General features: G+C 37.9%; 1 protein-coding gene across 2 annotated transcripts; it reads left to right on the forward strand.

Moving 5' to 3' along the window:
- Positions 1-406: 406 nt before the first annotated feature.
- On the forward strand, positions 407-27,703 carry LOC117298960 (inactive ubiquitin carboxyl-terminal hydrolase MINDY-4B-like). 2 transcript variants are annotated; one of them, XM_033782350.1, is made up of 13 exons: positions 407-756; positions 3,611-3,941; positions 11,574-11,696; positions 14,480-14,599; positions 16,115-16,242; positions 18,350-18,524; positions 19,044-19,109; positions 19,963-20,033; positions 21,476-21,620; positions 23,432-23,521; positions 24,398-24,578; positions 25,794-25,878; positions 27,111-27,703. In XM_033782350.1, exons 2-13 carry the CDS (start codon positions 3,798-3,800, stop codon positions 27,157-27,159), a joined length of 1,377 nt encoding a protein of 458 aa, XP_033638241.1. In that variant the 5' UTR covers positions 407-756; positions 3,611-3,797; the 3' UTR covers positions 27,160-27,703. The 2 variants fall into 2 exon arrangements, with proteins under 2 accessions (XP_033638241.1, XP_033638242.1); XM_033782351.1 differs by lacking the exons at positions 407-756; positions 3,611-3,941 and adding an exon at positions 8,319-8,656.
- Positions 27,704-27,978: the final 275 nt, after the last annotated feature.

Genomic DNA, 27,978 nt, shown 5'->3' on the forward strand with positions numbered 1-27,978 from the left:
AATCGTATCCAATGGGTGTGTTCGTTTAGCTTCCCTGGGTCGACCCCGGCGGTCTGCCCGGTGCATTCGAATAGCTTCGACGTCATTCCATGGGCTCACCCGGGTCAGCCCCCAGTGCCCTGCTTGTGGAGTGGGTCACTTGGGACCTAGACTGGGCCCCTAGACAGGTACCAGCTATTCAGATCCAGTGATTTCATTGGGTATAATGATACCATTGGATATTGCAGTGACTGAAAGCTACCGCAGCTGGGTTTGTTTTGATTGGTCTGACTCACCTCGGCTGTTTTGATTGGTCGACCCAGGCCGTCCCCCATCCATCCAGGGACCCGAAACAGCCAGTAATGGTCAAATGGGGGCGCCCTTTACACAGCTAGTTTGCAAGATTTCATTGCAGCATGTTTTTGTTTACTCTGCTGGCGCAGTGTTTTTTTTTCCCAGGCAAACTACACATTGCCCGCCACTCTCAAAAATTGTATTGACAAAAGTTCTCGCCCACTTGAACTTTGGATATTGTTCACAAACACCACTAGTTATTTTGTGACGCTAATGTGGAGACTAAACGACGATTGGAGGGTTGTGTTTCATTCATTCCTCTGCTATAGTATATATTTGTTTTGCAGTAAAAGTTTACTACCTAGCTGGCAGTGGCAGTGTAGTGTGTGAATCTGTGATGATGTTTTTTGGGAACCGAAACTAGTAAAACTATTGAGTGAAATTGTTGGAGACCACTCGAGAGAGTCAAACTACTTTTACACGGTAAGTTAAGTTCATTTTCTCACATTGAAAACCAAATCATTAGGATGATCGGGATCCACACACTTCGCTTGCAATGCCGGACTATACAGAGTAGTTCAAGCTCAAGCTGGGCTAGCATAGATTAAGTTTATGGTTTGAGCCTCAATTTCAACAGTTTGTTGTCACTGAGCCCGAGGATAATCTTCCGCACGTCGCCACCAATATTTGTTTCTTACCTGAACAACGGCCGGAAGTTGGTGGCGAGGTCGTAAAATGTTTCCTTTTAGTTTTTACAGTTTACCCCAAAGCAAAAAAAAAAAAAACCCAAAACAACACTCGAACAGTATGGTTATGATGTAACTAAACAGTATGGTTATGATGTATAATTAAAGGGGCAGACGTAGATGATTCTTGTCTGATCTCCCCATACTAGGCATAGTTAATAGTTTAGTTCTGTTTAAACTTTTTCCCTTCTACCTCACTCATTCCAGAGTAAACCTGAAACCTAAAACTTGTGAACTGAAACCATACACGAAAGCTCTCAGGCTGTCCATTGTTGGGTCTGTCAACTTGAACTTCAACTACTGACATATATAACAACTAGAGGGCGCTCTGGTGATGCTGCTTGCACAAACGCGACGGGACCGCAAGATGACAAGCGCGCCATTCTGTACGCGCGTTGAATATGAAATACATGTTTGAGTTTTTTTTATTGAACGCTCACGCGATGCTGTTTGTTCAACTTACCAAATGGCCGCGCAAACACACGCTGTGAGATGGCTGTTTTGTCAACTTAGAAAATGGCCACCTGTGCGCAATGATTTCCACAAATAAGTAGCCATATCTATGTTAAGACAATAAATATTTTTATATTTTTATTTTAATTAGCCCTATAAAATGCTCTTCGCCCTGTCTGCTCTTCTATGAAACTAAAGCATATATTTTAGACCAGCTTGGCCCAGTTTTATGAGAGCTTTAATAACCAGAATTTAGTAGGGGATGCTCTAATTACTAGTCATATTTTGGTTGGTAATCTTATTCTGGTTAGAAACTGTTTTGTTAGCTGCTTTTCACGCTTTAAAGACAGTGGACACTATTGGTAATTACTCAAAATAATTATTAGCGTAAAACCTTACTTGGTGACGAGTAACGGGGAGAGGTTGATGGTATACAACATTGTAAGAAATGGCTCCCTCTGAAGTGCCATAGTTTTCGAGAAAGAAGTAATTTTCCACGAATTTGATTTCGAGACCTCAAGTTTAGAACTTGAGGTCTCGAAATCAACTATCTAAACGCACACAACTTCGTGTGACAAGTGTATTTTTTATTTCATAATTAACTCGCAAGTTCGATGACCGATTAAGCTCAAATTCTCACTGGTTTGTTATTTTATGCATACATGTATGTTGAGATACACCAACTGTGAAGGCTAGTCTTTGACAATTACCAATAGTGTCCACTGCCCTTAATAAGCAGCTCTTTGAAATCAGGCCCAGACAGACAAAATGAACATTGCAACATGATAGGAGGTCAATGAACTCTGTTGCAAGGTCATTTCATTGTTTTCTTGGAATTGTGTGTGACGACTGCATGGCCAAAGTCTGCACCCAATTGGCCACTGACAATAATAGACGGACAAAAGGTAGTTTCGGAAGGACAATTAGGTGCATGAGCGATGGCAGGCTTACAGATCAGGCACTTTAGGTGAGCTGATGATTTACGGGTCATTGTAATAGAAGTTGTGTGTGTGCTCTATTGGGGAGCATAATCACAGTGGTTTTGACAGTCTGGCTGCCGCCAAGTCTAGAAGATTGAAAATCTGGAAATTGTGTGTCATATTTATGTGATGGCCAAAATAAGCTTAAAGGCAGTGGACACTATTGGTTATTATACAATGTTTTATACTATCAACTTCTCCCCATTACTCGTCACCAAGAAAGGTTTTATGCTATAATTATTTTGAGTTTTACCAATAGTGTCCATTGCCTTTAAAAAATAACATGGTCAGTGGACTCAGTGTGCCAATCAATTTTAGTGTTGACTCTGGTGAATGAGAAAGGATACAAGGGTTTTGGCCTCTATCTATAGAGCCAAACTACCTCTGTCTGGGTTAGACCTTTATCACGGTGTGTGACCATATTGATTTTACTCCATTCCAACCATAGAGTTATATATAAGAACTAAAAGGCGCACGAGTGATGCTTCGTGCACAAACGCCACGGGACCGCAAGACGACAAGCGCGCCATTCTGCACGCACGTTGAATATGAAATACACATTTTGAGGTTTTTTTTATTGAACGCTCACGCGATGCTGTTTGTTCAACTTACAAAATGGCCGCACAAACACACGCTGTGATATGCCAGTTTTGTCAACTTAGAAAATGGCTGCCTGCCCGCATGCCGGAGCGCGTATATAGGCCAGTGCGCCCTCTAGTTCTTATAATGATTCCAACTCATTGTATTCAATTTGAAGGTGGACGAAATAATAGTCTGGTGCTATTAGCATTCATTACTGTTATTGGAAAGGTCTATGAAGGCACTGAGCTATTCTACCTGGCTAATACATGTACATGCAAGTTGCGGCTGATACACAGAAACAAAGAGGGACAATTTTTCTAATAACATCAAGAGAAAACCAAGTAGAATGCTCAAGATCACACAGAAAAAAACCAAGTGAAGGCAATCCGACGAACTTGTTTCAAGTCAGCGTGATTCGGCCAGACTTCAAAATATTTAGGTCCAGAATGCCCCACACACAGTTTTGAAAAAACCTGGTGATAACTCTGGGCCCTTTTGTTTTCTATACTGAATTATGTTGACCTTTTGTTATTATTTTAACTCAAGTGTTTTTCTTGTCCTCTCTCCTACATGCAGAGCTCATATTGAAGTTGTTCGCAATAGAGTCGCTAAAGAACTAACTCCTGACCGTCTTCAGTTAACTTAGCATTCTGATGGCATCTATGCTATGTTTTGCAATGATCGAAGTATACACCAGTACCAATAAACTTCAAGTGAAGAACGATTCAACCTAAAACATTCTCACATTGAACACCTCATCATCATGGCAAGTGCACCTCAGAAACCCTCTGGATCTGGAACGGCGCAGACTGAGGAAGCAGCTGAGAGGTCTAAGATGGATAAGTTGAAGAGAATGGCGTCGTCAGTAGAGATTGGAAGAGGCGTCTTGGGAGGTTTAAAGTTCTCGGTAAGTCTATCGCCAGGGCTGGAAATTAAAGCCATTATACACTTTCGGCACAGAAAAAAGAAAAAAAGTTCACAGATTTACAAGTAACTTTAAATATTATTCCATGAAATGCTTTACTTTTTGAGAAAACATTAAAACAATTATCAATTCTCGTTGTCGAGAATTACAGATTTATTTAAAACACATGTCATGACACAGTGAAATGTGTGGAAACAAGGGTGTGTTTTCCCCGTTCTTTTCTCCCGACTCCGATGACCGATTGAGCCTAAATTTTCACAGGTTTGTTATTTAATATATAAGTTGTGATACACGAAGTGTGGGGCCTTGGACAATACTGTTTACCGAACGTGTCCAATGGCTTTAACACAAGGCCAGTTTTTTCTTTGCATCGGGCCAGTAAACACAATGAGTGGACAGGTGTTGTGTTTGTCAATTATAATAATAATTATAATATAATAAAGATAAATTTATAAAGCGGCAAAACAGTTGCAGAAAGAATCCGCCTCAAGGCGCTGGAAAAGAAAAACCATGAAAGTCTGGACCCGACAAAATTTATACAAAGCAAAGTATTAGGCCTACACTGTAAAATAATTTAAGGAATCTAGATAATAGGCCTACAGAAAGCTGGCAAAAAGTTAAAATGTTTAACAACCAGTTTTTAAATGAGATTTACAAACGTTAAAAACAACTCAATAGTTGGTATAGTTGGTAGGACACTGCACCAGAATTGCAAAGGTAGTGGGTTCGAGTCCCACGCGAGTAATACATGTATGCCTGGTGATTTTTTTCACAGAACTCGGGTAAGTACTGAGTATACAGTGCTAACACACATCATTGTATAATGGGTAAAAAACAAAAAATGAATACAATTCAATAGTATTAAAATACCTCATTTTGTCATTATTGAACTTAGAAATGTTATGAGATGTTATTATGTTATAATAACTGTGAAAGTTCAGTATTTATTTAGGGTCTTAAAGTAAAGGACCAAGACAAAGGGACCTGAAACAGAAAGAAGAAAAAAAAATGCCACCACAACAAAACTTATTAAACTAAAAAAAAAATATATATTAAAATCTAATTAGTAGGCTAAACAAGAGTTATCAAACCAGCAAAATCCCCCTAAAAAACTTTTAAAAAAATAAAGAAATATCTAAACAAAAAACCACAAAAGAATCATTTGTTGGAAATATACTGTAGTAGACATAGTAGTATTCTGACTTGCACCGCAATCCTTAAAGGCAGTGGACACTATTGGTAATTGTCAAAGACGAGCCTTCACATTTGGTGTATCTCAACATATGCATAAAATAACAAACCTGTGAAAATTTGAGCACAATCGGTCATCGAAGTTGCGAGATAATAATGAAAGAAAAATAACCTTTGTCACACAAAGTTGTGTGCGTTTAGATGGTTGATTTCGAGACCTCAAGTTCTAAATCTGAGGTCTCGAAATCAAATTCGGGGAAAATTACTTCTTTCTCGCAAACTATGGCACTTCAGAGGAACCGTTTCTCCCAATGTTTCATACCATCAACCTCTCCCCATTACTCGTCACCAAGAAAGGTTTTATGCCAATAACTATTTTGAGTAGTTACCAAAAGTGTCCACTGCCTTTAAACGCCAACGCCAAAATAGCCCAACACCATTATTTCTTGGGTATTATAATACAATAGTCTTAAAAACTAAAAATAATAATCCTGTTATTATTTATTAACTACTATCATTCACAGCAGACAGCTCGCTTTCAAGTCTCACTGGCGAATGTGTTGAAATTCACTCCTGCTACACTGAACAAATCAGTCCACAGTCTAGCTCGTTTAAAAATACATTCTACCAACATTAGGGTCTATTATGGTGTCATGTGTTTACATTGCAGCTACAAAACTGACAAAGTGGGGTCATGTGGTTGGCGATAGACTTGTGTAACCGTAGCAACCCATCATGGGTTACAGCAAACAATGCATGTAGGAATGAATGAAGATCATGTTAGATTGCTTTATCTCATAATTTGATGCAGACTGTGTTTAAAGGCACTGGACAGGTTTGGTAATAAAATAACAAATTTGTGACAATTTTGAATCAATTGATTATCAAAGTTGCAAGAGAAAAGTGAAACAAAAGGAAACCCTACTGTACAAATTTATGTGCGTTCAGATATGCCTTAAAGGCTTAAAGGATTCGGGTACTTTTTCAAAATGTCCACAGATTTACATTAAACTTACAGAGTTGGAAGATAATGATAGTGGAAAGCTTCCCTTCAAATATTACTAACTAAGGTTGTGTAGTTTTTTGAGAAATGAGTAAAAAAAGTCACAAAATAATTTTGGTCTCATGAGACCAAAGTTATTTTAGCATGTAGGCCTAAAATCCCCTTAACCAGTTAAGATATTATTCCAAAACTATGGCATACATGTAACTGGTTAGAACGTTTTTACATGCTATAACTGAGACGAAAATTATTTATTTTTTCTCATTTCTCAAAAACTACAGCACCTCAGTAAGTAAAACTTCAAGGGAAGCTTTCTACTATCATAATCTTCAAACTGTGCAAGTTAAATGTAAATCTGTGGACATTGTGTTTTTTGTTAGGAAAAAGTACATTTATATACCCTTTAAGGCCTGAATTATTTTAATAACATTGGTCTCAAAAGCTACTTAACTTGAGAGGGAGCCGTTCCTCACAATTTTTTTTTTTATTATCATACGGCGCTCCATTGCTTGATACCAATTAAGTTTTTATGCTAACAGTTATTTTGAGCAATTACCAATAGGGAACTTGTACATTATTATGTTTGATTTAAAGGTCCTAAGAAAACAGAGACATCAGCTAATGTTTTGGAATCAAGTATCCGAAAGCACAAAACAAGGGTGTTTGTTCTTCCATTATCATTTTGCAACCTCGACGACCAATTGAGACGATAACTTTACATGTTTCTTATTTTATGCTTGTTGAGATACATCAAGTGAGATTTACTGGTCTTTTAATTAACAACTTCCAAAGGTGTCCAGTGCTTTTAAAGGAAGGCAGCAAAGCAACAATTAGATATTGAATAGTTGTTATACTTTATTTTTTTGTTGAAGGGAACATTACCTTTGTTTTGTTTTTTACAGTTTTATTGTTTTAATCCATATAAAAACAAGAAAACCAAACTGTGAAAATGAATTTAATTTCAAACGGTGGTAGCATTTTCTTTTTAGATAATAATAACCGTATTTATAACGCGCCTTTTGCCAAAGGATACAAAGCGCCAGGTATTATTACTGCAAGGAGTGGGGCGTGAATTATAAGACCTAATCCTTAAGCACCATGTAATGGTTTACAAGGTGCTGTGGCGCAATATGCTGCCAATCCAGCCAGGAACACCGCGGCGAACCCCTTCTCTTGTCGATAAGTGCACTGGGTTCTTTTACATGCGTTTACACAACACAAGGGACCAACGGCTTTAAGTCCCATCCGAAGGACGAAGCAATGGTTATGTGTCTTGCTTAAGGACACAAGTGTCACGGCTGGGGATGCGAACCCACACTCAGCTGATCAGAAACACCAGAGTTTGAATTCGGTGCTCTTAACCACTCGGCCACCAAACTCCCACAAGATGTGTCCGAAAATCCAGAGCAGTTTGTTCCATGCATGAAGAATACATCGCATTGGAATAATCAATCTAAGAAATATTTCTGTCAGTTTTGTTTCTCAAATTCAAATTTTTTATTCGAATAAAAACTTCTTTTTCTGTAACCTTTGAAGTGAAATGATTCTCAAAATGCTTTTGGAAAGCTGCGTTTAAAATACTTCAAACCAAGTAAGATTTTTATTGCCAGCAATTTCAGGAGTGGTTACTAAATGTATAGGCCAACCTTCCCTTTAATAAACTTTGTACTATTATCAAAAATGACCTTGTTTTTATTATTTATTAAGTACTTGTAAAACATCTGCCCAGACTGATCAGAATGCACTCCTTGGCTACAAGCAATATCTTACACTGATCTCACGTAGCCCTTTGACACTTTCATACAATGATTAGCCAGGATTCAGAGAATGAAAATTATGCCTCCGTCCAAACGTGGCTCCTTTCAGTTTAATTTACAAGCCAAACATCTTCTTTGTAGACTTTTTAAAATGGGCTCAGAGCAAAGCTCAGATTTAATGATCCTTCCGCTGAAGGTTTGCATTTTAATGGCCTCAAAGTCTTGGTCATTTACTTAAAAAAAAAAAACCTCTTCTACTAAAAATGCACTCTGCCAATAGTACAAACTGACTGAAATCCAAAGCTGTTCCACTTGATTTTAGGGGAGCCAAGTCAGCTCAATCCTTAACTGACTTTGAAGTTCAAGAGGTCTGCTCTACTATTGCTTATAAATGTGCCTGAGAGGACTAAAGACATGACAGTTGACGAAACTGTTTGAAGTAAACACAGAGACCAAGGCAGAATTCTTGGGCTGGTGATAGACTGCATTCTTAGGGTTTATTGAGGACACCAGGCATGCCAGGTCAGGGCAAAGATTAACAACCTAAGGTGGTCTGAGTTGTTGTTTTACTGCAACTGCTGAGAGTTCAGGGTGTGGGGGTCGATCAACGTGCATTTTCTTCTTCAAAACTACCTTGGGGCGTTGTGTTTCTGAGGAGCTCTGGGGAAAATACTTGGAAATTATCTTTGAATTTGGTGGTGTGGATCTCATATTGAGGTTGAGGATTATTCTGAACCTGAATAAGGGTAAGAGTTTGTGCTTCTAAGCCAACAATTTGTGTAGGACCACTTTTACTTTGCTGGCATTTTGTAAAGATTGGCTGAAGAAAATTATTGTCTTTAGAGACATGCAGATTTGTACCTTGATAAAACTGTCATTTTGCCATTGAAGTGTAAGATTCATACAAATGAAGCAGTTTGAGAAAATTTCATTTCTAGTTACAAAGATTAGAAAGTAACTCGCGACAGAAAGTTGTTCATGTTATTCCTATACAAGATTGGAAGATCAGTTGTGAGTGAGGTGCTTTTAGTCAGTGTAGACATTTTTATTGGTCCTCAGAATCACAAGCTGCGCTTTCTGACTATTGTAGCAAATGCACTGGGGGTTGGTCATGTCACCCCCTAGCCAGCTTGCCCCCAACAAAGTGGCCCCTGCAATGTAGCCCCCGAGCAAAGTCGCCCCCTAACAAAGTCGCCCCCAACCAATCTAGAAAAGTCGCCCCCAATATGTTATACTAGTTAGGGAAATGGTAGCCATTTTGAATTCCCGTTTTTATTGTGAAATATTAATAAAAGTTGTAAGTTTGGGTCCTCTATTTGTTAAGTAGTGTTTTATTTGTTTTTTGCAATTATTATCATTTTTTTCATATATCTTAAAATTGATGAAAATTTCTTTGTTTGGTTCATCAGGGCCTTCAGAAACCCATATAAAATACCAAGTGCGTTCCACTATAAAAAAAGATGGAATAAATGAAGATGTCTCGTTCAATTTAAAATGCTTAAGGTTTTGTTTTTATATATAAATGTATTATTAATTTTTAAAATAATGTGTGATATTTTTTAGCATAAAAGTATTATGTAAAATAGGGGCATGAAGTTTATTTTTGATGACGTTTTTTTTCCCAAGCACAAACTAAACACACTTCTGGGGCGGCTTTGCTTGCAGGTGACATTGTCAGGGGGCGACATTTTCTTGGGCGACTTTGATGACCAGCATCCGTGCACTAGAGTCTATTTGGAAACGTTGACCCCGCAGGCTGCCATTTGACAACTGTGAATACTAACATCATCTGAGGGATAAACTATCTGATAGCAATCCTGCAGTGTGAGATTGTATTTCATGTTCAATATTCCAGGGGCGGACCCATGAATATTTGCACTGGTGGGGTCAGGTGGTGTGTGTCAAACAACATTATTACTACATCACATGACAGACTAAGGCTTGTCTGGGAGTCAATGGGGAAATTCCTTCGATGAGACAGCAGACCAGTCTATTTCAAAGGGCACAGAGGCAGTGATTAGTGGCAATGGGCATGCAAGGCATTTGCCTTCATAAATTGTTTCTACATCATTGAAAAATTGTACATAAAAAAGGTTCCATCAAAGAGAAAAAAACGAAAGAAACATGATAAGCAATGACAAATGTGTTGTACTTGAAGATAATTACAAAAAACAACTCCCCCCAATAAAAATAATAATTAAAAGGGGGTGGGAGTAAAAAAAAAAAAAAAAAAAGTAAATAAATTGTTTTTGAAATAAATTTATAATTAGTTAGTTGCTAAAAAAGGAAGCAAACAAGATGTAGCCCCCCCGAAAAAAAAACCACAATAATAACAAAATCACCCATAAAGTAGGGACCTACATGTATTTTAAGAAGAAAATAAGAAAAAGAAAAAAAATGAAAAAACGAAAAAACAAAATAGTTAATAGTAATCATGAAAGAGAAGAATTAAAACAAAAGAGGGATTTTTATAATGCCACTAAAAGTGTCATTTACAAAACCACCCTGTCAACATTCCAATTAAACACAATAAGTCAAATAATACCTAAAAGCACCAAGCCCCTATGAAGGTGTTGAAAATCACTTCCGAACAAATTCCAAAGTATTGCCTCCATTCATGAAAGTATGAATAAATTCCCTTTTCAATCAACAACCTTTTCAATCAACAACCTTGTTGTGAACCCGTCAACAAAACCCATTTGTATGAAATGTTAGCCAGGGCTGAAATGGGCTGCTCACAGAGAAAAACTCAGTACAATTGAAAGAGCTAAAAGCCATTATTTGCTTTGCCCCCCAAAAATGTAATTTTTTTTGTTTTTGTATTCTTCCTATGTGTACTTTATTTTGATTACCAATTTTGTTTGCCCTTGGGACCCCCTAAAATTTGATTAAATAGCATGAAATGTCTATTAAACCCTACACCATGTGAATGAGTAAAGGATGGCCCTTTCATAAATTTGTCCGAGGACCAAATAACAGACTGTGATTATTATAAGATTGATTGGTTGGCTAAATGGCCTTAAATCATGCAGATAATTATTGGTAACTGTCAAAGAACAGTGTACATGTACTTTATATAACCCCTTATGAAGTAGCACACCTGTGAAAAGTTCAAGCTCAAGTATGCCACTATCAGAGAAAACAGTGAGAGAGAAAAAAACAGTTCACTCATTTGCCGTTTTCATTGGGTTTTGGACTTGGGAGATCACAACTATAGTTTCAATGAACTGTGTAGTATTGCAAGCAAAATAATACCATGGGAAGTTTGCCACTTTGACTACCTCTACGCCATGCAAATCTGTGAGAATTTATTCATTCCAATCATACGAATCTTGTAACCGAAAGTTATGAATATATTCTTGGCTCTTTGTGAAACCGATAGTGCAAGATTCCGGTCAGGGACATTCAGAAAATGAACAAACACAAACAATACAAACCAAGGGAATCAAAGCCGCATCATATTGGACCACTTAAGGCGGAAATAATAACCAGGTCGTTGCCATGGTCCCCAGGATAACATGAGTTTTCCAAAACCCAGATTCTATTGCAGTCTTTTGTTGACACAACAACTTTTGCTTTTCAATGTCAACTATTGATGACAATGTAACCATACTCAGTTGAAACCTAAGCCCTCTGTGCGTTTCACCCCCCCCCCCCTTGCAGGCTCCACTTCGTACCCGTGCTTACACCACATCAGTGCTAGAGATAAAGACAGACATGGCGGAGGTACTAGCTTCTACCGCTCCTAAACTTCCTGGCCTGCCGATGGATTATAAAACTGCTGTGGTAAGTAAATAAAGTCCCAGACAATTTACAAGTTTCTGAAAGGGTCTTGAAATACATGTACAGCAATTGCTGTTGTGCCCTGCATGTTCTTTTGACGTGGTACGCTCTCTGCAAGGTTCATGTACAACCTTTTTCAAAGGGCTACCAAGGCCAAGACCAGGGGCAACATAGGCCCTGTCATTGACACATTGACAAAATCATTCATAAATTCCAGCTTTCTTAGTCTCGGAAAAGGGTCTTCTTTCTTGACTGAAATAACACATGGCAATCCACAGCAATTGCTGTGGGGCCCCGTGCTTTTCGTGTGGTGCACTCTACATTTACCACCTAATATATTTGGAGGGGCACCAAGGCCAAGACTAGGGGCAACTGCGGCCCTGTCATCAGACAAAGGGATTGACAGAATCTTTAATGAATTTTAGCTTTCTTAGTTTTTGAATGGGGGTAGTGATAGTATTTTAACAAACAAATGAATCCCTTTAAAAAAAAAAACCTTTTCCCTTAAAGGCAGTGGACACTATTGGTAATTGTCAAAGACTAGCCTTCACAGATGGTGTATCTCAACATTATGCATAAAATAACAAACCTGTGAAAATTTGAGCTCAATTTTTGAAAAGATAACCCTTGTCACACGAAGCTGTGTGCGTTGAAATGGTTGATTTCGAGACCTCAAGTTCTAAATCTGAGGTCTTGAAATCAAATTCAAGGTAAATTACTTCTTTCTTGAAAACTATGGCACTTCAGAGGGACCCATCAACCTCTCCCAAAAGCTTGTCACCAAGAAAGGTTTTATGCCAATAATTATTTTGAGTAATTACCAATAGTGTCCACTGCCTTTAAAGGCACTGGACACTATTGGTAATTACTCAAAATAATTGTTAGCATAAAAACTTGTGTAGTTGGTAACAAGCAATGAAGAGCTGATGATAGATTAAAACAATGTGACAAACGGCTCCCTCTGAAGTAACGTAGTTTTTGAGAAAGAAATAACTTTCCACAAATTTGATTTTGAGACCTCAGAATTAGATTTGGAGGTCCTGAAATCAAGCATCTGAAAGCACACAAGTTTGTGTGAGAAGGGTGTTTTTTCTTCCATTATTATCTTGCAATTTCGACGACCAATTGAGCTCAAATTTTCACAGGTTTGTTGTGCATGTTGAGATACACCGAGTAAGAAGACTGGTCTTTAAAAAACACCTAAATTAGTGTCAATTGTCTTAAACAAAACATTGTGGGGCTAAAGCCCACAATGTAATTTCTTTTAAATGTTTTTCATTTACAAAAAAATCTTTCAACAATGGGAGAGCTCTTGTACGCCACTACACAAGTGGACCTACTGTCCCTGTTTTGTTCAAACTTCCATGACCAATTGGGTAAAAATTTTCACAGATTTGTTATTTTATGCATACTTTACACTTAAGTGAGAATAACCGTCTTTGACAACACATTTAATTACAAATTTGTAGGGTTTGCCCTTAAAGGGTGGCTGCAGTGTTTTTTTATCATTTAAACGATTAAACATGACTTTTTAAACCTGAAATATTTTTTTTGTATTTTTTATTAATTGTGCAAGTACTTTAATATGGTTTTCAAGAATTTAGGGGAACCAACCCCGCCCCTCATTTGCATAAACGTGGCGTCATGGTGGTAACCCGAGCCGCCGGGCCCCCTGGCTGTGTGCATATAGAGACGTGTACACTGTGTGGCCTGGTACCTAAGGCGCGTGTAGTTAGGGACCAGACTCTTTTTGCCGACAATATGTTTGAATTCCCGACGTGACGTCGATGGTAGGGGGCGGTTACAATCCACAAAGGGAGGGGTGGGGCATGACTTATTCGCTAATTACGCAAGTCAGATATGTCGGGAATAAACAAAACACATTTTATTGATGTTCAATACATATATCAGAAATAAATGACAGCAAAATTAACTGTTTTATTTGAATTCACATGCAACATCCCTTTAACTTTTTTTCATTCATTGACTAGCCAGGAACCCAGTTAGATTGCTGTTCCACTGGTCTGCAAGCTTTGCGCACTGGCTTAATATATAAGAATATTCTTGCAATATTGTCACGTAGTCATTTGCGTGGGACTTGAAATAAACAATCCCTGCAGGGCAGTGGTTCACATTGTAGCTTTACCATAGCAAAGAAACATAGCTACATGTAGGTGGACTTTAGCCCCTTCCACTTGAGAGAAATTTAGCAAGGGTCCCTTGCTAAATATTAGCATGGTTGTAAAATTTTACTTAACTGTAGCATTGATGTTTGAGAAGATTTAACAAGGGATCTGGAACAATTACTGTCCAAAGTACAAAACTGTTGTCCTTTCACACGAGGTACATTTTGAAAAATTGTACCACCATGCTACACTTTAGCAAGGGACCCTAGCTTTCTCGTTTGAAATGGATTTATTTGAGTTGCAAGTAACAGCAGATGTCTGCAAGACAGATTTCTGGCTGATCCTCAAAGTTTTAATTGACATTCGGCTGGCATAAATATAATACAACTTTTTTTTCATGCTACAACCAATGCTACAATTTAGCAAGGGAACCAGTGCTCTCGTGGGAAATGGGTTTAAATGGACAGATTTGTGACTGGTCCTCAAGGTTGCAATTTAACATTCGGGCAGCACGGCACGCAGGCTGGACCACTGCCAAACATAGAACAGTGACATATGTAGTCTAACATCACATAGTACATTACATTTACTTGTCTCTTTTCCAACACCCTCCCCCTCCCAACCAACATGCCATACTCATAATCTTTTCTCTCCACACAGGAACTCAAACAGGTGATTTTCGGGACGCGAATGTTCTCGTTTGACGAAGAGTGGAAACGAGCTTGCTTCCAATGGCAGAGTCTGAAAGGTCCATTTCCGTACGGGCTCTTTTGTCCGAGGGTGAGTCACCATCAATCAAAGATATGAGGAGATGTTTCAATCAGGGGCCATATTCATAGAGCGGCTTAAGCAAAAAATGTGCTTAAGCACGAAAATAGCTCGCTTATTTTACACATGTTACTGTCCACAATTTCCTGCCATATACATTGCTTATGACTAGTATTAAGCTGTTGTTTACTTAGCATTACAATTGAGTGGAGTCTTGGCCGGTTATCTGATTTTACTAAGCAATGAATTTTTTGCTTTTAAAGCAAAATTTTTGGTTAAGCAGCTGGGCCCTGAAATTGGGCCCTGATGAGAATTGTGAAAAGGTTTGGGTTTTGAACAGAGAAAAATTTACTGGAGCGGGACTTAATTGAACCATGACCTCCGGATTAACGCATCGACGCTCTACCAACTGATGAGCTACTTTCTCTAGCCCCTATGTTTGTAGTATCCCCATAACTTACCAAGTCAGTTTCCACTCTGGTTTTTTAGTAGAGAGTTATAGAAAAGGTTAAGGGTTTTGAAGAGAAACAAATTTACTGGAGTGGAACTTGAACCAGCCTCCTCTCCCTTCAGAGATGGCTATACTACATGTAGATGACTGTACTCTTGAGTACCTCGTAGCACTCGGGAGAAACGGTCATTATTTTTTAAATTTTTGTTATGATTTGGGGTCGAACAAAGGAAAATTTACTAAGTTTGAAGGGATTTGAACCATCGACCTCTGGATTAATGTACCGGTGCTCCACCAACTGAGCTTTCCAGTGTTATGTTGACGGTCTCGATCCCTACTCTAAAATTACCCAGTCAGTTTTTCCCTTGTGGTTTATTATTGATAACAAAGAATACTCAGCTTCTGTGCTTAATACTGTAGCTGTTCCTAAACATAATAAAATGATAAAAGTTTTTATGCCCCAAAATTTGAATCTGAGAAGACTGTGTATATTCAGCTAAATATAGGGATTATTCTTCCTGCATGCACATAATTGGTGATATCTCAAAAACAGGACCACCTTTTAAAGGAACAGGTTGCCTTGGATCGGTCGAGTTGGTCTTTGAAAAACATTTGTAGCCGTTTGTTATAAAATTTGATGTGATTAGAAAGATAATTTAAAAGTAGAATATAATGATCCACACAAGGATCGCTCAAAATTGCTTGGTTTTCCTTTTACCTCGTCGACTAACACGGTCGGCCATTTATGGGAGTCAAATTTGAAATGTCTGACCGTGTTCGCAAAGTAAAAGGAAAACCACTCAATTTAAAGCAGATGTGTGTGGATCATTGTATTCTACTTTTAAAACATCTTTCTAACCATATGCATTTTATAACAAACGGTTATAAACGCTTTTCAAAGACCAACTCGACCGATCCAAGGCAACGTGTTCCTTTCAAATAAAATGCTCACAGTATTATTGTGAACATCTACATTTTAAAACAATTGAGCAGTTCCGAAAAACCAACGGTATACTTTGCCTTCAATGAATTTAACTAAAAGTAAAGTGTGTTGTGGGGTGTTTTTATTATGTCAGGATAAATCGAGAGGGGTGATAATGGCAATCCAGGTCCACCTCGTGCGCCATCTACAGTTTGATAAGAAAAAGGAGGATGGTCATCATCATTATACACAGGATGATACAGAGTCTCTCGACGTTTCAAGGTAAGATGTTCTATTTATGCATTACTATCTACTATCATTGTTATTTTGCATAATAGTTATAATGATTTAGGAGGCAAATCATCCATCCTTACCGGCAGCTGAGAAGCTGAATTTCAAACAACTTGGATGAGTGTCAAGCAAGGTGTTTTTTGGCAATCAGCCACATCGTTAGCCACATCATATTTCCTGGAGGGAAGAAAAACTAGAGGGCCTGAGAAAAACCTTTGAGGCGAAGGAGAGAATTATATTTAGCTTTTAAAAGTGTGGAGAAAATCTGGACCACTTCGTGTTTAAAGGCAGTGGACACTATTGATAATTACTCAAAAAAATTATCATCATAAAACCTTTCTTGATTATGAGTATGGGGAGAGGTTGATAGTATAAAACATTGTGAGAAACGGCTCCCTCTGAAATGATGTAGTTTCCGAGAAAGAAGTCATTTTCCATGAATTTGATTTCGAGACCTCAAGTTTAGAATTTGAGGTCTCAAAATCAAGCATCAGAAAGCACACAACTTCGTGACATTAGGGTTTTTTTTTCTTTCATTATTCTCGCAAATTCGACGACCGATTGAGTTCAAATTTTCACAGGTTTGTTCTTTATGCATCTTTTGAGATGCACCAACTGTGAAGACTAGTCTTTGACAATAGTGTCCACTGTCTTTAAGCAAAGAATCCAGTCCTCTGACCAAAGATAGCTATTCTGATAAAAAGAGGTCATTTGGAGCGATACAAAAGGAATTGATCTGCTTCTGTTATAGTCATCTCGACAAAATAACGAGAGACAGAGACTTAGTTTTTCCATGCAGTCAGGAAGCTTCTTGATGCATTACACCTGTCAGGAGGAGTTCCTGGTTCCCACCTGCAGAAATATTTTTAGGATCGCAGATAATTTGACGCAGGAGCTATCGCCCCCCCCCCCCAATCGATCAGGGCCCCCCCCCCCCAATCGATCAGGGTTGTCAATTTGATACAATGTTCATGTAGATGATGTCTAGCCAAAGGTGTTCAATTTGGTTGGCTTTGCATCAATCGACTGGATTTCTCATCACAGCTGATTCAAAACAATAACAGATTTGTAAAGGTTTTGTAACTATGCCAATTTCAAAAAGTGAGCATGAACTATCAATATTTAAATCTACATGTATCTGTACACTAATGGTATTGGTTTCTCTATGTGACAAATGACTGAATTTATTAATTTTGAAAGCAATTCAATGTGGTTTTAGTCAGAAAAACACAATTTCTGTGAAAAGTCTTTCTTTGTTTTTCCAAATTTTTACAAAAATGTGTAGTGTTCTCTTGTTCATGTATTAAAATTAACCTACTTTCATGAAAAAGTCTTCTGCATTATTAAGTTGTGATCAATTTTTTATTTTTTGCATTTTTTTTTAAAGTAATTACATTTTTATTTATTGTGTTGGGGGAGAATTTGTTTTTTTTCCATTCATATGATTTTATTGATTAAATAAAATGTCCACAGATTTAATTAAACTTACACAGTTTGAAGATTATGGTAGTAGAAAGCTTCCCTGTGCTGTAGTTTTTGAGAAATGAGTAAAAGTAATAATTTTTGTCTCAGTTTTAGCATGTAAAAACGTATTAACCAGTTACATGTACATGTATGCTATGGTTTTGGTATAATATCATAACTGGTTAAGGGTATTTTACATGCTAAAATAATTTTGGTCTCATGAGACCAAAATTATTTTGTGACTTGTTTTACTCATTTCTCAAAAACTACACAACCTTAGTTAGTAATATTTGAAGGGAAGCTTTCCACTATCATTATCTTCAAACCATGTACGTTTAATGTAAATCTGTGGACATTGGATTACATTCTCAGAGAGACAGTTTTCTTGCTTGAATGTGCAGTACTTAAGATCAGAAACATTTAAGTAGGTTATACATAGTATACAGATTGGGAAGAGAAAAAAAGACCTTCTTTTTACAATTATTCAGACAAAAATAAAGCATTCTAACTCAATTTCACCTTAAATTTGAGTTATGAACTTGTTGCTTTGACTCGACGAAACTCTGTCTTGAATTGTGGTCCTAAAAAACAAGAGTGGTTTCGTCTCGGACAACAACCCTTTTTATTCCCCCAGTGCTTACAGACTGACACCCACCGAGGAAGAAAGAAAGCAAGGGTTCCTCTTAGCTCTAAGCGATATCCTTTGGTCGGCTGGTGAGGAGAAGAGAGCCGTTGTAGTACTACAGGACAGGAAGAAACCAGGCTTGCTTCACTCCGAAGAAAAGAAACTCCAGTTCTTTGCACAGTCAGTGAGTATAATTAGGAACCAATTTCATATTTAAAGCTGCATTTGTGTCACTGAAAATTGCTAATAAGCACAGAAAAATCTTGATACAGCCGAAACTAGTTTTCAGCATAAGTTCAATTTTTGTGACTGGTTTTCCTACTTACTTTTGCTTCAAAGAAAAAAATTGCTAGGCGCAGAAAAATTCTGCTACAGCAGAACTATATAGTTACAGAGTACAATTGTATGTGACTGTGTCACTACTGTCTTTCACTTTTAGCGGAACACAAAATGGTAGTGACTATTTTTCACAATCATTTCTATACAATTATGTCAGCTACTTTACTCTATAAATCTTTGGTGTATTTGCCAAGCTTTTAAGCGTACTGTTTGAACAGCTTATTGTATGTTGTTCACCATACACATGGGAAAATCACCACATGGTTATGTTAAATGTGTAGTATGCGGTTATGGCGTCGCAAATCACTAACAACGGAAATATCTTTGTGTGTAATAGCAATTCTTTTATCTCTTGTCTTCACAGCTACGAATCACACAGTTCACAGACAAGGAGAAACTGAGAGTGTTTCTGAGAAATCATCTTGAACTGGTAAGACCATTACTACGTATATTGAAGCAAAACAATGCCCTCTTATCTCAGCAGTTAAGATTTCTGCTCTAGAATATGGGGGTCTTCGGTTTGACTGAATTAACACGAGTAAAAAGCCAACTGCGTGGCATTGTTTTCCACTGGACTTGTTTTGTAATCTTCTTTTTTTCAAAACACTTCGTACTGGCGAGACACTAAAGGCCCGGTCACACAGGCCTCGATAACGAGAACGAAAATGAGAACTCGAAAAATGCACGCCCTCGATTGGTTGAACAAGCTTGGGCGTATTCTGCATGGAGCAATTCAACCGATAGAATGCGTCCTCTTTCCGTTGTTATTGCTACGGTTTTCGTTTTGCTGCAGTGTGATGCAGCCTTAAAAGTTATTAAAAGGTATAAAACAAGTCCAAAAAAATCCAAAGAGAAAAAAAGAATAAGAATAAATGCAAAATATTCAAGCCAGTCAGTGGCAAGGAGGAACTGGTGACCAGCACCTCTACAAAGTCGTCCCGCCACAAAATTTGTCAACAAATACCCTGCCCTCAGATTAAAAAAAAAACAAAAAAAAAAAAAAAAAAAAAAAAAAACATAGGACAACAAGAGCAACATCATTGCAACTCCCAGGTACACACATTATCTGCTGAGGAACCAGAGGCAAATCTGTCTTTAAAAATTAAACAGATGAGTTTTGAAAGGAATTGGTTTTTATGTTTGGTTGTCACTCCTAAATGATTAATGGCAATACAAAACTATTGGTTAGAAGCCTACGGAAGCTTTCGATAGTAAAATTCTATTCTTTATCTCTGATGCAATTGAATTATTTGATATATTTTTGTTCCTATATGTGCATGTAGTTGATGTATCATGAGGGAGGTGGAGTCCTTATGTTCCTGTTCAGCATCATTCTGTCAAGAACAATACCAAGGTGAGGATAAAGGCACTGGACACTTTTGGTAATTGTCAAAGACTAGTCTTCTCACTCGAGTCACTCTGTGCATCTCAATGTATATGCATAAAATAACAAACCTGTGAAAATTTGAGCTCAATTGGTCGTCGAAGTTGCGAGATAATAATGAAAGAAAAAATGCCCTTGTCATGCAAAGTGTCTGTGCTTCAAATGCTTCAAATGCTTGATTTTGAGACCTCAAATTCTAAATCTGAGGTCTCGAAATCAAATTCATGGAAAATTACTTTTCTTCTAAATTACTACATTACATGTACTTCAGAGGGCGGCCGTTTCTCACATTGTTTTATACTATCCACCTCTCCCCATTACTCATTACCATGTGAGGTTTTATACTAAAAATTACTTTGGGTAATTACCAATAAGGCAGTTACTAAGTAGAATTTTAAACGTTACATAGTGGAAGTTTAAATCAGTAAATTTTGCAGAAGTAACACCATGTGAAAATCTCTTATATGAGTTGTGTTTGTTCTGAAAAGAACCGGTGATTGACAACTTTCAAACGCTTTGATCAGTATGCTCTGCGAGGAGAATGCTGGACTCTGACAACTGTAAATCATTTATTCTCTGACAACTGTATATCATTTATTTTTACTGACAAAATTACAGTAAACGAACCATTGATAAACATTCGCCATGTCTGAGTGTAAGGGAATGATTGTCCAGAAAAGAATTGTTTACCCTTGCCTTTGCTGTGTGCTTTCCAACTTATTGACCCAATTCACCTGACGTCATCATCAGAATAATCTTGGATGCGCCATTTTGGTCAATGTCAACGTGTGTTATTCAGAGAAGCGCGCATTAGGCGACGTAAACCTGTTGACCACTAGCAACATGGTGAGCGGGGCATCAGTCGCCGTGTGTGATGCGCGTGCAAGTGGTCAATACATACTACTCATGGATGTTTTTATTGTTCTGCATTTTACTTTTTTAATATTTACCGGTACTGTTTACACAGAGGGCCCTATGAGAGACAGCAGAGTTTGTAAAAATGATAAGGCTACTATGTCTTTATAAAGCAATTGCACAATATCGTTAAACAGTATTGTCAAAAGGCCCACACTACGAGTATCACAACTTATATATAAACTAGTCAGGAGAAATTAACGGGAAAACCCACCCTTGTTTCTGCACATTTCGCCGTATCATGATTTTGGTGTTTTAAATAAATCAGTTATTCTTGATACCGAGAATTGATAATTGATTTAATGTTTTCTCAAAAAGTAAAGCATTTCATGGAATATTGTTTCAAGAGATGTCTTTCACCGTTACCTTCTGTAAACCCTGTAAGTTATTTGTAAATCTGTGAACTTTTAATTTTTGTTCTGTTCAGAAGTGTCCAATGGCTTTAATAGATCAATCAATAAATAAATGAATTATTTGGTTTTGTTTGTTATATGTAGACTACTTGAGGATTTAGACGGTGACTATCTGTTTACGGACAGGAACCAGTGTTCCCTGGCGCTCATCATTCTTGTACTCACTGGTAGGGCTACGGCCAACGTCTTCAATGGCAAGAAGGTGTACGACAAGAAAGGTGAAGCCCTGGTAAGAAAAAACCTTGCATAATTCTATTTTGCTTAATTTTGTTGTACATTGTATATATTTCCATTGTATATTTGTTTATTTCTATAATTGCTTGTCATTTTTTGCTTGAATTTTTTTGCTGATTTTAAATTTATTTTTATACCTATTTTTTCTTTCTTCTTCTGTTTATCTATTTAGGTATTTTGTTTTTAAATGTTTCTTTGTGTTAAGCGACAAGGGAGCATTGCTTTCGATGGATTTGGCGCTATAAAATTGTTTGCTACTATTATTTTCCTCTAGAGTCATTAAGCCATGGGTTATTTTCAAAACCATTACTCAAAAGAGATTGTCACATGGTGTTTACCGCAAACCACTCTTAGTTATACTTCCATCGTGCAAAGTTTCAAATCTTATGTTCTATGGATGTCCTATACCAGTGGGTAAACTTAGTTGTCAACCATTGGTTCTTTCTCATACAAAGCAGCGAGGTTAGTTATGGCTTGTGGACGGGACGTGCCCTCTATCGACTTACTAAGGGAACTTCATTGGCTCCCTGTCAGACAAAGAATTGCTTTTAAACTCATGCTGTATGTCTACAAGGCTATCAACAGCCTTGCCCCTAGTTATCTTTCTGCCATGACTCAACTCCGCTGAACACAGACCAAGACTGCGCTCCTCCACTGATCGGACCCGGCTTATTGTCCAAAGATCCTACAAGAAAGCTGGTGACATGACTTTCACATCTACCACGGCTCGTCTTTGGAATGAACTTCCGATCAGTTTTCGTGAAGCGCCGTCTTTGCCTGTTTTCAGGCGGAAATTGAAAACTCATTTGTTTCCGTGATTCACTGTTTTCTTTGTTCCTCTTCTTTGTAAAGCGCTCCGTTCTTTGTGGGGCGCTTTAGAAATGCTTGTTTATTATCATAACCAACACTACTCAAAAGAGATATTCACACGGTGTTACCGCACACCACTAGCATGGTGGAAGTATAAATTTATACTTCTTCCATGCAAAGTTTCGAACCCTACTTTCTAAGGATGTGTTCCCAGGTCAAAATTCCAGTTGAACCTAGTTAACTGGGGTCAACTGGTTCAACTGGATAGTGATCAAACTCGTCCATTTTCCATATTAACCAACTGGTTTGGACTAGGTTTAACTGTGTTCAACTAGGTTGAAATTATAAACCAGTTGGTCTCTGTCCATTGTCCATATTAAACTGGTTTTAACTGTGTTTAACTAGTTTATCTACTGGTTTTCTACTAGTTCCAGTTAAACCCAGTTTAACTAAGTTCAACTGGAATTTCGACCTGGGTTATACTATAAACTTTAGTTGTCAACCATTGGTTCTTCTCAAAGCAACACTACTCAAAAGAGATTGACACATGGTGTTACTGCAAACCTCTCTTAGCATGCTTAGCTTCCACAATGCAAAATTTCAAATCTTACTTAATGATCCTCTACTCTTCGCTTAGTAACTTTTTTTCCAGCAGGTTTACCAACACTTTGGAACCCTTCAACTACACATAGGTTTTGTAGGGCTGCGCAACTGTGTGTATGTTGGTGCTGTGTATGTGTAGGATGCAGTTACTACTTGATCGCAGGCTGGCGTAGGTTGTTAGATATCTTTCAAAATCATAGTGGCTGATCCTAATGAATGGTCAGATAGTAGGAGGGTTATTTTCAATTGAATTGAATTGCAATAAAAGAATAACCTACCAACTAGTGACTGTTGTTTTCTGTAAAAAAAAAAAACACACATACATGCGTTCTTCATGTATTATATTTATTATACATTTATAATTTTGAACTTGTGTGCTTGATTTGTGTTCAGGCTAAGCCATTGGTTGGGATGATGCATCGTTCTGATTGTGGGTTTCTTTTGGTTGACCGGAGTAAGGTCAAAGAAGACGAGAAAATAGAGGTCAGTCATTGGATAGTTGTTATTACACCATCATCGAGTTTAAAGCCATTGGACACTTTTGGTACAGAAACAAAATTAAAAGTTCACAGATTTACAAATAACTTATGGGTTTACAGAAGGTAATGGTGAAAGACTGCTCTTGAAATATTATTCCATGAAATGCTTTACTTTTTGAGAAAACATTAAAACAATATCAATTCTCGATGTCGAGAATTACGGATTTATTTTAAACACAAGTCATGACCAGCGAAACGTGCGGAAACCAGGGTGGTTTTTCCCGTTGTTTTCTCCCGACTCCGATGACCGATTGAACCTAAATTATCACAGGTTTGTTATTTTATATATTAGTTGTGATACACAAACTGTGGGTCTTGGACAATACTGTTTACCGAAAGTGTCCAATGGCTTTAAGGAGTTCCACACACTACCCTGACTCCTATAACTTTTATGGAGTATGCAGTGGCACAGTTGGTGCAGAGCGCATGGAGTTTACCAATCCCAATGAAATGAAGATTGTAATAGAAATGTGATTTGTAGAAATATGAACTTTTCGTCAAAGATAGCCGCCCCCTTTTTTTATAACGATGAATTTAGCATTGGTGTTTTTTTTAAAGTGTGAACCTGGTTATGAGAATGGTGCTGATTGAAGTACAGGTAAGGTTCATACATTATTTGGTGTAGGTGGTTTTAAAAAAATTGGTGTACACCGAATTTGACACCACTATAATATGAGTGGTGCCGTTTTACAATTAGCACCAAGTAGACCACCATGCATATATGTGTGGTGTTTGGTTTATGGCCCATGGTGGTCACTGTCCCTAACTGGTCACTGTCCCTAACTGATCACTGTATACCTCCCCCTGCTCTAATCACCAGGTGGGTAGTATGCTGAAGACGCCCAGGGTACCAGTCTGGTTGACCTACCTCAACGGCCGCTACTCCATGCTGCTCTGTACTAACGTCAGACTGACTAGCGACTGGCGGGCGGAGAATCGGTTCCTGCTGCATTACTATAATGGTCAATCAGACCAGCTTAAAGAAGCTGTACTCACAATTGGTAAGTGAGGGTCATGTCACACGGTGCGATTTACAGGCAAACAGTTCCAGGCAATCTCAAAAAAAGTAAAGGAATTCACGTTTGAATATTTGCATACTTTGTTTGAGGATCGTAAGACATTGTTTACTCTTGTGCTACTAAACTGATATTGTACCATCATGCACTGTGGTAATGGGTTGTCTCCAAAGTTGCCTTGATAAACTGATATTGTACCATCATGCACTGTAGTAATGGGTTGTCTCCAAAGTTGCCTTGATAAACTGATATTGTACCATCATGCACTGTGGTAATGGGTTGTCTCCAAAGTTGCCTTGATAAACTGATATTGTACCATCATGCACTGTGGTAATGGGTTGTCTCCAAAGTTGCCTTGATAAACTGATATTGTACCATCATGCACTGTGGTAATGGGTTGTCTCCAAAGTTGCCTTGATAAACTGATATTGTACCATCATGCACTGTGGTAATGGGTTGTCTCCAAAGTTGCCTTGATAAACTGATATTGTACCATCGTGCACTGTAGTAATGGGTTGTCTCCAAAGTTGCCTTGATAAACTGATATTGTACCATCGTGCACTGTGGTAATGGGTTGTCTCCAAAGTTGCCTGCATAATTTGCCTCATGTGTCATGGCCTTAAAGCGGCATCTGATCTGTCAGCTGTCTACACTCATGATAGTGGCTATGGCCGGATTGCTGAAAAGTCATCGTCTTTATTAAAAAAAAAACAGTGTTATTGCAGGCAAAGGCCATAGCTTTAGCTATAGACGCTCGATGGTTTCCTTTCTTCTTGTAGTGACCAAGTGATCACTAAAGTCCAGTCCATACTTCATGCAATTGCGAATGTGAAGCCAATTTGGCGTGAATTTGACGTCACAACTCTCCTTCGGCAGCGATATTCGCAAGTGAGTAGAGCAGAGTTGAACTGCTGCGAATTATTCGTTGCGAATTTGTGATGTCAACATTCCCTACGCATTCGCATTTGCAGGAAGTATGAACGGAGCTTAATCCCTAGTTTTTATCCAGACTGGATTACTGTAGCTCCCTAATCTATGGCCTAGGCCCCTATATCCAAACAAAAGACAATCAATTGTTAGACAATATTTTCTTCCTGAGCAGCTCTAAGAAACTGGACCCTGTTCAGTTTGTTCGGTAAGAGCTTCGCAACAGCTGTTTCTTTTGTCATTCAACATTTTTGCCGATGTTTCTTTTTTCAGATACCAAGACAAGTCCTCCTAAGCAAAGCTTGGAAGACTTTGAGGAGAAGCAGCCGCCTTTGCTTGAAGAGTGCATTCATTCAAGGTATTCATTCTAATCCAAGAGATATTTTCAAACATGATTAGAATTTTTGAGAAAGTACATGGTTGGCATGTTTGAAAAGCGAAAGCGATAGCCTCTCACCACTATGGCCACCTGGTTCAATTCCTGGCTAAGGCCATTATGCGAGTAGAGTTGTGCCTTTTTTTTTGTGGTGGTTTGGGGGTTTCTTTACCTATGAAAAATTGCCTAACATCACTATGGACAGCCACTTGAAAGTGAGGGCTACATTTGAATTGGGGCTACAACTGAATTGTCACTAGGAGTATGTTTTCTGGTTCACTGAGGTTTGGGGTGGCCGAGCTATCCTTTAAGGGTGGACAAGTTTACTGAGAAGCCATGTCTGCTAAGCAGACTATAAACTTGCATAGTATTCTTAATGTTATTGCGATTAACAAATTTTCAATTTTTATATGTACTGATATAATTCTATTTATATTATTTAGGTGATATTTTAACTTTTAAATTTTTCATTGCTGTCTTTTTGTATTCATGTCTTACTCAGATTTTGTATTTATTTTGATGTCGTCATACAGTGTCATCGAAATTAAAGGCTTTTGAGTCACAGTTATTGAGTTACCTTTTTTGTGTAATTTTGAGGCATGTGCCATTGGTTTATTTTTTTTCTAGTTATGTTGTTTTGTTTTTTCTGTAATTTGTATTTTTTCTTTTTGCATGCAAAATAAGTTATAACAATAATGATAATATAGGATTTGAGGCATTGCATGGTGAGGTATCAATGTATAATTATTTGGTTTGCGGTAACACCATGTGTGTATCTACTTGCCAGGTAGAGTTTGTTCTTAGAGAACTGTCTTGCTTTATTCTACTGCCGCGGAGTAGATAATCGGAGGTTCGGGAGACTTCTCAGTTCTGAAAAGAACTGTCCTGCTTTTTAACTATTACCAGGGCGGATGGTATAGAAAATAGACTGGACTACTACTTTAGCTTATAGGATCGTAATTAACTGTACTGGCGCGGAGTCAATAATATTATTTGGTTTTACCCTTACACCAATGTGTGTAAGCACTATATATACGCCTACTCAGTACATTCCTGAGAACAAAATCACAGGCATACTACTCCTGTGGGATTCGAACCCACAACCTTATTATATTCTTTTTTAACAACCACATTAATTCTTTGTAATATCAACCAAATAATGTTATTTATCCCCGATGCAAGTTTAACATAAATTTATTTGTTACTACATGTAGGTGGCCAGATGCAGGAATAGACTGGAATGGCTCCCTTCCCTTCATCTGAACCCGATGGAACGACCACATACAGCAGTCATCATGCTGTTTAATTAAAAATACAACTTTCATACTACTTCGCTACGCTCATACGCATGAAAAGCAGTTTCATTTTCTATGGACGACAAGAAACAAACACACTTCATAATACAAACAATTTGTTTCAGATAATTTTATTATAGCATGGGATTGGGCCGTAGCGCAACGGTGATGAACATAAGAGTATAAACGTTATCAAACGATATAGAAACGCCATGATTGTGAAAGATAACCATTGGCAAAAGAAACTTTGTTAACTCCAAGTTAACACTCCCGTGTGCGGTGTTACGGCCTGAACTGATTGACCGAACCTATTGTCCCCTTATATACGCGTATACGCTTCATTGATTTTAACTTTCCCGCACTCAATAAACCACGTGACCCTGACGATTGGATTAGACGCGCTTTCAAGTCATCCCTCCAAATGAAACTATATTTTGCTGCACTTAAAGGCAGTGGACACTATTGGTAATTACTCAAAATAATTATTAGCATAAAACCTTACTTGGTAATGGGGAGAGGTTGGCATTATAAAACATTGTGAGAAACGGCTCCCTCTCTGAAGTGAATTAGTTTTCGAGAAAGAAGTAATTTTCCACGAATTTGATTTTGAGACCTCAGCTTAAGAATTTGAGGTCTTGAAATCAAGCATCTGAAAGCACACAACTTTGTGTAATAAGGTGTTTTTTTCTTTTTTTATTATCTTGCAACTTCGACAACCAATTGAGCAAAAATTTTCACAGGTTTGTTATTTTATGCATAGACTGGTCTTTGACAACTACCAATAGTG

Source organism: Asterias rubens, chromosome 13, assembly GCF_902459465.1.
Source record: "Asterias rubens chromosome 13, eAstRub1.3, whole genome shotgun sequence".
Lineage (NCBI taxonomy): Eukaryota > Metazoa > Echinodermata > Asteroidea > Forcipulatida > Asteriidae > Asterias > Asterias rubens.